The 9367-nt window shown below is 34.3% G+C and overlaps 1 protein-coding gene across 1 annotated transcript in view; it reads left to right on the top strand.

Annotated features, from left to right (window-relative positions):
- Positions 1 to 265: 265 nt before the first annotated feature.
- Positions 266 to 9367, top strand: part of uex (metal transporter uex) — a 167242-nt gene continuing 158140 nt past the window's right edge. The window contains exon 1 of the mRNA XM_072537983.1: positions 266 to 783. Coding sequence (XP_072394084.1) covers positions 293 to 783 — 491 coding nt within the window. The 5' untranslated portion in view covers positions 266 to 292. The remainder of the gene's footprint in view (positions 784 to 9367) is intronic.

Below are 9367 nucleotides of genomic sequence, written 5' to 3'. Positions count from 1 at the left end.
ATATTTTAATACTGTTATAATTGCATTCATTATGTCTTCATTAATTTAAAAAAGCATAATAACTCTTAGATATGCGTTTTCAAATTATATTCTAGGTTTATTTTTCATAGGTAATTGAATATATAGGCAAAATTGGGAAATTTGACTGTTATACTGGTTGTCTAACTAGGTATTTCCATTTACAGATTTTCCCGTTAATCGATATTGATATGCAAAAATGACAATGACGTTAAGACTGAAAAGGTTATAAGCTCCCGTGGATTTTGTTGGGTTGCTGTCAGTTCCGTGTAACATGGCGAGATATTCGCCTCGTGCTGTCGAGAAAATATTGACTGTATTATTGTTATTTGTAATAGTCAATCCAAGCAAGCCTGAAATCTTAGAAAATCCGTACGCTCCTGAATTTATTTCAGCAACATCAAAGCCCCCGGTTGAATATGAGAACTACAAAAAAATTATTTTTGAAGTGCGCGGCAGAAATATCCACAAAGACATTAGTATCAAGGCAACTAAAAATAAATCTGAAAGAAATTCTGAATGTGAGGACTTGACGGTACCATATAATATTAGTGAAATACACGTTTCTGAATTTAAAACGGCACAATATGAGTTGACAGTGCCAAGAAGTTTGCAGGGTGATATTTATCTTTGCTTACCTCGACAAGTTAAAGAAACTGGTGTACAAGTAATACCTCAGCTTTTGCACACAAACTTATTTTATAAATGGGTTCATCAAGGACCTAATGTTAGTGTGGATGTTACTTCCGACGCTTCAAGTTTACAGTAAGTTATTTTTTTATTGTTTGTTAAAGTCGTGTGTCATTAATATATAACAAAATAAATATATACCATAGGGATATTATAAAAATACTGATAATACTAACTAAACAGATCAACTTCTTATCAATTTACATTTGAATATGAGATTGTATAATAACATAATGTGCTGTAATGTTAAATAAATATTTAAAATTTTACCATGTAAACTGTTTTATGGCTATTTATGATTTTATTTACATTATATTTTTTGCCTTTTTTGTATGGTCAATTATTTCCATAGAAATTACAAATCGTACAAAATTGTTAATGTTGGAATTAGTATCAACCTATTCAATGCTCATTAGATATCAATTCATGTAATTCCATAAATAATTAATTTAGTGAGTGATTTGTAATTTTGAAAAACCATCTACTTATGTAGAGGTATTTTGGACCAAAATATGATAAAAAATGCCTGTTTTTTTATGCTGGGAGTATTTTTATTCTTTAGCTTTATAGGAAGGTAATTTTTTTACATATTTATAAAACGCGCTTGTTGTATTTATGTCAAGAAATGTTTTTATGAATTGAAGTTATGAGAGGGACAGACCACAAACTAATTGTGGCAACTTTAGACATATCCTATTTTTTGGAACTCTTTGGGGCATGGAGAAATGAAAAAAAATGTCTTATTGAAGTTATTGCATAATAAAAATTTCATACAAAATCAATAGTCAATAATATAACTTTAAACTACAGTGTTTCAGCCCGCTTAAGAATGATAATTTTCTTGTAAACCATTGTTTTACCAATGTTGATGATGTTATCATAACCAATAAACTAGTTACTGCTTTGAAAATTTGATAATTACTTTTTTTGAGCTAAATTGTATACTAAGCTAAATCATTAATTTCTTGCTGTATTTAACTGATGTTTTTACTTCATTCTTAAGCAACTCGAACTAAAAATCAACACAATTATTGATAAAGCAGGTGGGTTCTTATCTCATTCTAGTAACTTATCTGGGGTAAAAACATAGTCCTGCCCACAAAATCATAGCTGTTTATAATAAGGCCGCTTGTAGACTTCCGTTTATTTACCGGACAGTGTTGTTTAGCATCCATAATAATGAATGTGTTTAGTAATGGCAAGTGTAGTAGACTACAAGCCCATGGGACATTTTTAAAAGGTCATGTGACCCAACATGAATCACATATAAATCAATACAATATCTAATAACAAATTTAGAAACTATGTCGCCAAACCGTATCAATTCTTATTGGTACCAGGTACCCAAACATAGGGGTTCAAATTAAGGGTTGTTAAAAGTCTTTTGAAAATAAAATTTTTTCCCTGCTTCTGGTACCAATATTCCTTTACGGCATTAGATCGCAGGTCATTACTTTTGTATTACCTGCCAAGTTATAAATGCCGTACAAATATGTTTGTTCAAAAAGTGGTAAGTTTATCCCCTCTTGAGTGGTAAGTTTATCATAACTGTGAGTCACCTGTACCTGACGACAATTTTAAAAGTTGTTATTACATAATTGTAGTACTTATTGTTTTATATATGATTCATGCTGGGTCAAATGACCCATTAAAAACTCCCATAGGCTTGTAGTCTATTAGGAAGAAGGAATGTCGCGCATCTTTATGTTTTCTGTATGTTACTCAGGAGCTATTATTAACTGCAATTAATGTTACTCCTAACAAAGGGTCGTACCATGAATGATGTCGACATTGGTCGGTTGAAAATGGGAATCTATACTTGTTTTTGTCCGGCACTATATTGCAGCAGCTAAACAATCCCTTGACCAATATTCGCGCCACTTCCTACATTTTGTAAGATGCGCAAGCTTACCTTCGTTTTTTAATAATATGAGAAGAGTGGCGTGGCATTCTTAATATTTTTCTGATTCTTTTTGCCTTTCTTGTATTAACTGTGTAATCAACACAAACAAAACGATAGTGTAATCCCATTGGAAATAATTTCAAAACTGGCTTAATTTATTTTTGGTCAATTTTTTGTTGTAACTTTTTTTTCAGAATTTTTTTTTGTTACCGGCCGTACTTCAGCCAATTACTTTATTATGCGTCTTCCATTAGTGTAACCAGTGTAACTTTTGGTCCCGGTTTCAGCGTTAACGACGCGACGTAGTCGGAACCGACGCGACGCGCGACGTTTGGCTTGGTAAGCCAGTGCCACTGAGCTAACAGAGTATAATATCTTCATCTCTTGGTATATGAAACAGTGTTTTGGCTCAATCTTTTCTTTTTTGTGATTTCCACAAAGAGTTTTGTTTTGTGTATGTTCAGTTTTATTTGTACATGACAGGTTGTAGCGTCCCTTTAGAAGTTCTCCCTCGTGGAGCGTGATTTAAATACTTTTTATGCCTTATCACGTAATAAAGACATCCTGTTATATTAATCGTCCGCCACCTGATGTCAACCTTCGTTCTCGACGTCGTCGTGGACGTCTGTTCATCGACGTAGGCGTCTATTTCTAGATAATTGATTCATTTCCTGTTGTATTAGTCCATTTCCAGTTTTCATGTAATGAGTTGTTTTGATGTTGCGTTATAGTTTATTTTTTCCAGTGATACAGTATGCTTACATATTTTAATTCCTGTATTATTGTTCTGTTAAATTTATTGAATATTTGCTGAAGTACAATCGGTTTAAATTAGAGAGCTTCAGAGGCAAAACACAATGAGTTAAAACTTTCACAGCTGGTGTTTCTATTTTGTTAGTTTTTTCTGTTTTTTTTTTGTATTTCGGTGACTGATGATTATGCCGTGGTTGCAGTCGAAACGTCATGAATATGATGTACCATTATTTATGAATATGTTTACTACTCCTTAACGGTCTTCATTTTCGGCTTTTTTAACGTCATCGGTGACTAAGCATTTTTGTTCATTCCCGTATTATAAAACTACGTATTACTACAAATAAACTAAACTCCGCGAATTTCCCTGTGTGACTTTGTTTCAATGAATTCACAAACGGTTTCTCTACGTTTTTCTTTGTAGACTTGAAAATCTGTTTTTTTTTCTTAACCACAATTTTTTTTAATTTATTTAAACGGGAAACCCCATTATAGTCCAGTTGTCAGAGATTTGACCTCTAAAAATCATACGAACAAGCTGAATTTTGCTGAGAACATCAATTTCGGTACCCATAAAAAGATGTAAAATAGTTGACCAATTTTACCCCTGACTTCCCCCTAAAATGCACCCTAGTAGGGGGGGATCTATTTACCAAGAATCTGTATGCCGTAGAAAAAAATGTTTCCAATAAAAAATGAAGCTGAGATAATTTTAAACAAAAATGTTTATTGGGACTTTTTATGTAGAATGAGCCGTTCTCTCAGAATCAACGCTCGAAGCAAACGGTGATTTTGAATTTTAAATAAAATTTGTATCAATTCGACGGTAAAAATTCGATATTTTTTGATCAGCGTGTCCAATCGACAAAAATCAAAATGCATTTTAAAGGTAAAAAGTGCAGCTTTCGTATACAATTTTTGTATTGTGTCGCAAATGAAGTCAGCTTTTATAAAGGTGTAAAATAAATAAACGTTGCGCGATTTTTGCCGATTCTTATGGGATCAATAAAATTTATCACTTTCATTGACCGGTCGTAGTGAAATTTCCATTGTTAGGGCCTAATCTTCAAAATCTATAACATGAAATTTTGATTTTGAGTTTTGGCAACAAATAAGTAATAGGGATTTGAAATATGCCTTTATAGTACAAACGATCGTACGTGACGGGAAATGTCTCCACGAAGACGGTATTAGTTGTAATTTGTAGCCAAAGTTTTGCAGTTTCGAAAAACGCACGTGTACAATAAAAAAAAAGCAATTTTAAACGTTGTAGATCGTTTTTATTGTGAACGTTTAAATTCAACGTTTTTAGGCATAATTCAAATGCCCCACATTTGTTGCCAAAACTCAAACCAAAATTGAGGCTATAGGTTTTGAAGATTAGGATGTAAGAATGGAAATTCAAATACAAAAATTGCATACGAAAGCTGCACTTTTTACCTTTAAAACGCATTTTGATTTTTATCGGTTGGATACTCGGATCAAAAGATATCGAATTTTTACCGTCGAGTTGATACAAATTTTATTTAAAATTGATTTCGCTCGCGTAACTTACATTCAAAGTCACCGTTTGCTTCAAGCGTTGTTTCTGAGAGAACGGTGTATTCTATTATTCTACATAAAATCTAATCAACATTTTTGTTCAAAATTATCTCAGCTACATTTTTATGCGAAATTTTTCTCCCCCATACGAAAGAGCGTTTTAGTCGAAAGCCGGGGGTAAAAGTTGTAATCTTCTTCGAGGATCCCAAAATTGACATTCTCGTCAAATTTCAGCTTGTTCGTATGATTTTTAGAGGGTCGGTGGCATTTTCGTCTGTAACCACTGAGTATACAAAAAAAGTACATTATGAATACAGCTAGGTTTTTCGTATTGCAGACGAGACACTTCATCTATGACACCTGGTGTGTAGTTTGGAATTGCATCTTATTTGAATTTCTGGTCATGTTGTAATAAAAAATGAAATAGTAAGAATGTAAACTGTATTGCTGAAAAATTAAATAATACTTATAACAGAGGGAAGTTTAAAATAGCGTCGTGATACACGAAAGCTTATTACGTGATTGTCTGTCTAATTGAGCAACCTCACAATGGTCTCTCGGAGGTGCGAAACCATAATAGTCTCAACTCGAACATGCATACGAGGGTGCTCGAAAGCTTTCCGTCATCATCCAGCTTTTATTCATCACGTCCCTTGCTGGACATAGGACTCGCCTAAACTCCTCCATTCTTTGCGATTTTGTGCTCTTTGTTGCCAATTTTTGGTGATACGCCTGATGTCGTCAGCCCAACGTGTATGTGGTCTTCCTCTACTACGTTTGTCTACTCTTTGCCTCCAATTTGTAATTTTACTTACCCATCGTGAGTCATGCATTCTCGCTACATGACCCGCCGAGTTCCGTTTCAGTTCCGCTATGCGTTCCACAACATCAGCAATACTCTTCCTTCTTCGCAGATCTTCATTTCTGATTATTGATTATTGGGGACCATATTTGTCATAAACTTAGTTTTGGTCAAGTTCATTCTGAGGCCCATCTTCGAACATGCAAAGTCCAATTCTTTTAATATATCTGTCCAATTCATTTAGCTTCTCCTAAATTCTTCTTCTTCTCCTCCTTCTTGGAGATCTTTCGATCTGTTTAATTCTAAAGCTGCCTCTGGTTAATTTCCTGGGAGGTAGATTGCCAACTATCCCTCCATCTTTTAGGTGGTCTTCCGGGAGGTCTTGAACCGGGCGGGTTGTTTTCTAGGGCAATTTTTGGGAGTCTATTCTCATCAATTCGTCTTACATGACTGTACCACATCCTTTTACGCTGCCTTCCCCATCTTACAATATCTTGAATTTTGCACTGCTCTCTAACGTTTGTATTTCTCACCCTGTCTCTTCTTGTTTTGCCCACTATTGTTCTTAGGGTTTTCATCTCGGCAACCCTTAGCATCTGTTTCGTTTTGTTGGTATCTTCGCGCACTTCTATGCCATATGTAATGATCGGTCGTATGCAAGTCTTGTAGATTCTAATTTTACTATCTGTGCACATATACGGATTTGACCAGACTATCTCCCGCAGACATCCCGACAATGCGGATGCTTTGTTGATCTGACTCCTTAGGTCCTTTACTGGGTCGTTTCTGCTTGATATATCTATGCCCAGATATCTGAATTGCATCACCTGTTCTATGGGGTTGTTCTCAACCACTAACTTACATCTGAGCAGATCTTTTGCTTTTGTCATACATTTAGTTTTGTTGGTAGAAATGGTCATATTTAGTTGGCGGCTTATTTGAAAGAACTGAAAGAGCTGTCTCTGAAGATCATCTTCTGATTCGGCAATAATTGCTGCATCATCTGCGTAACACACCATACCAATTCTTTTGTTGTCCATTCTGTATCCGAGATTGAGAGATGTTACTTTGTTTATAATTTTGCCCATGAGTAGGTTAAACAAGAAGGGGCTTAAACTGTCGCCTTGTCTAATTCCTCCCGGGGTTAGAATATTTTCAGTGAATTGGTCTCCTGCTTTAACTTTGGTTACATTGTTGTTATTTAGGTTATGTACTATCTTTGTTATGTTGGTCGGCGTTTTATTTTCTATTAATATATTTAGAATGTCTCCCAGGCGAACCCTGTCAAACGCCTTCGTCAGATCAATGAAGCAAATATATGCTGGCATGCCGAACTCTATAGCTTTTTCTTTTATTTGTTTTATTATGAATACTGCATCTGTTATAGACCGCCCTCTTGTAAAACCTTGTTGTTCTTCAGCATTAGTGATTTGCTTTTCCAATTTGTCCTTAAGAATACTTGTGAAAAGTTTCATTGTTGTATTTAAGAGGGTTATTCCTCTGTAGTTGTGTGGGCAAGTTTTTTGTCCTTTTTTTAAATATGGGGATTGTGATGCTCTTATGCCATTCCTCTGGTGTTTCTGTGTCGTTTAAGATTTTGTTAAATAGTTGTGACAGTTTACTTGCAAGTTCAGGGCTTCCATATTTTAAGAGTTCATTGGGTATACCATCTGTTTTTTAGCTTCCTGATCTTTGCTTCTACCTCTTCGTCATTGATTGTAGCACTTATATCTGCTTCGTATTCGTTTATATTCAGCGTTTCTTCAGCATCATATAGCTCCTTAAAATGCTGTTGCCATGTCTCTATAGGTACTCCCTTGGTCTGCACGAACTCGTTAACTGTTTTTTTCTGTTCCGAAGCATTTTCCATACTTTCTTTTGGGCACCATATAGGTCGTAGTCCATGTCGCTGGTGAATTTAGCCCAATGTTCTCTTTTGATTGATTTTATTCTTGTGTTTACTTGGACATATTCTGCGGGAGCTTCTTCCGATTGTGTGCTTTTATATCTCAGGTAGCATTTGCGTTTTAATTCAGAAAGTTCTTTTACCTCTTGACAAAACCACGGTTTGGTGTGGTTTATCGCCCTCGTGTTAATTTTCCGCTTTCCAATTGCTTCTTCTGCTGCTTGGTTGATGCATTTCCTGATTTTTTGCCAAGTATCTTCTACTCCCCATTCTGGTTGTAACTTGATCTCTTTTAGTTTGCTGGTAATCCTGTTCTCATAAAGGAGTTTTGTACTCTCTGCTAGCGACTTTATATTGTGTTTTTCGGTGAGCATTGGGGGTTTTCTGTTTCGTTGCGGACGTTATATTAGCATGTCATCTGCGAAACGGAGATGGTTAAGCTTTTCGCCGTCTATTGTTACTCCTCTGTGGTCCAAATTGACCATCTTAAAGGCAGACTCTAATGCTGTTATGAATAATTTTGGTGACAATGTATCTCCTTGCCTCATCCAACGTTTTATTTTTATTGGTCATAGGTTATATCAATATTTAAATAATATAAGGTAGAGTTCATTCACAATTATAGAAACTGAACTGACTTATATGCAGGATTTAAGTTTGTCATTTTTTATCGTTAATAAAAACTAAAATTTTTTTTTTGAGGCGAAGCTTCTATACTGGCATTGTATTACTTTTTTTCCTATAGTAAAATGCTGAGACGACCGTCATGGAACTAGCGCTACGAGGAAACGCCACGGATAGCGTCACGAAATTGCGGTCGTTCACATCGATTCACTACTCTCGATCAATTCGTTTCTAGTCATCATATATTTATTCTAAACAGGTTTAAATTAAAAACTGCATGAAAAATAACAAAATACAGACATTACGGTACTATTACCGTCTAGATTGCTAAAAAATGACACATTTTCAACAATTTTTTTGTATCTTATCTATTATTCTGACAATCAAACTTTTTTTTATATTATTATACAACTTAGTTATTATTATACAACTAAAGTTAACAATTTTTTTTATTGTCCCTGTATTTAAAGAGGGCATCAAAAATTTTTCGTCCAAAAAATTGCTGCTCCATGGCTGACAGTTAATCTGATTGTCATGTCCGAACAACAAATCTGAAATATAAAATTCGAGAAGGGTTTTAAAAAAGAAGTGCCCTTACGTGATAGTTCATCTGGAAAATTGAAAATTCTTAAAAAAATAAAATGGCGGAAATTTGAAAAAATTATTAAAAAATGGATCTTTTTTCGACTTTTTTCAGTCACAAAAATTTTTTTATTATTTTTTTAGTCAAATTTCAGTAAACTGTCATAGAGAAAACCGAAACAAACAAAATGCATCAAGGTTTATTAAAATCGACGGACTGGATCCGGAGATTTACTGTCGGCCACTTTTGGTTTTCTCTATCATAGTTTGAACAACTTTTTCAAATGTCTTTCATTTTGTATTTTTTTAAGATTTTTCAATTTTTTTGGTACTATCACGTAAGGGCACTTCTGTTTTAAAACCCTTCTCGAATTTTATATTTCAGATTTGCTGTTTCAGAGATTAACTGTCCGCCAAGGAGTAGTAATTGTTGGACGAAAATTTTTTGGCGCCTTCTTTAAAATACATGAACAATGGAAAAAAAGAAAATAAAATTGTAATCTTTAAAAATTGTATAGTAATATAAAAAAAAATTGATTGACATATT

Source organism: Diabrotica undecimpunctata, chromosome 7 (genome assembly GCF_040954645.1).
Source record: "Diabrotica undecimpunctata isolate CICGRU chromosome 7, icDiaUnde3, whole genome shotgun sequence".
Classification (NCBI taxonomy): domain Eukaryota; kingdom Metazoa; phylum Arthropoda; class Insecta; order Coleoptera; family Chrysomelidae; genus Diabrotica; species Diabrotica undecimpunctata.
The sequence above is the reverse complement of the archived record's forward strand: the minus strand, read 5'-3'. Positions and strand labels throughout refer to the sequence as shown.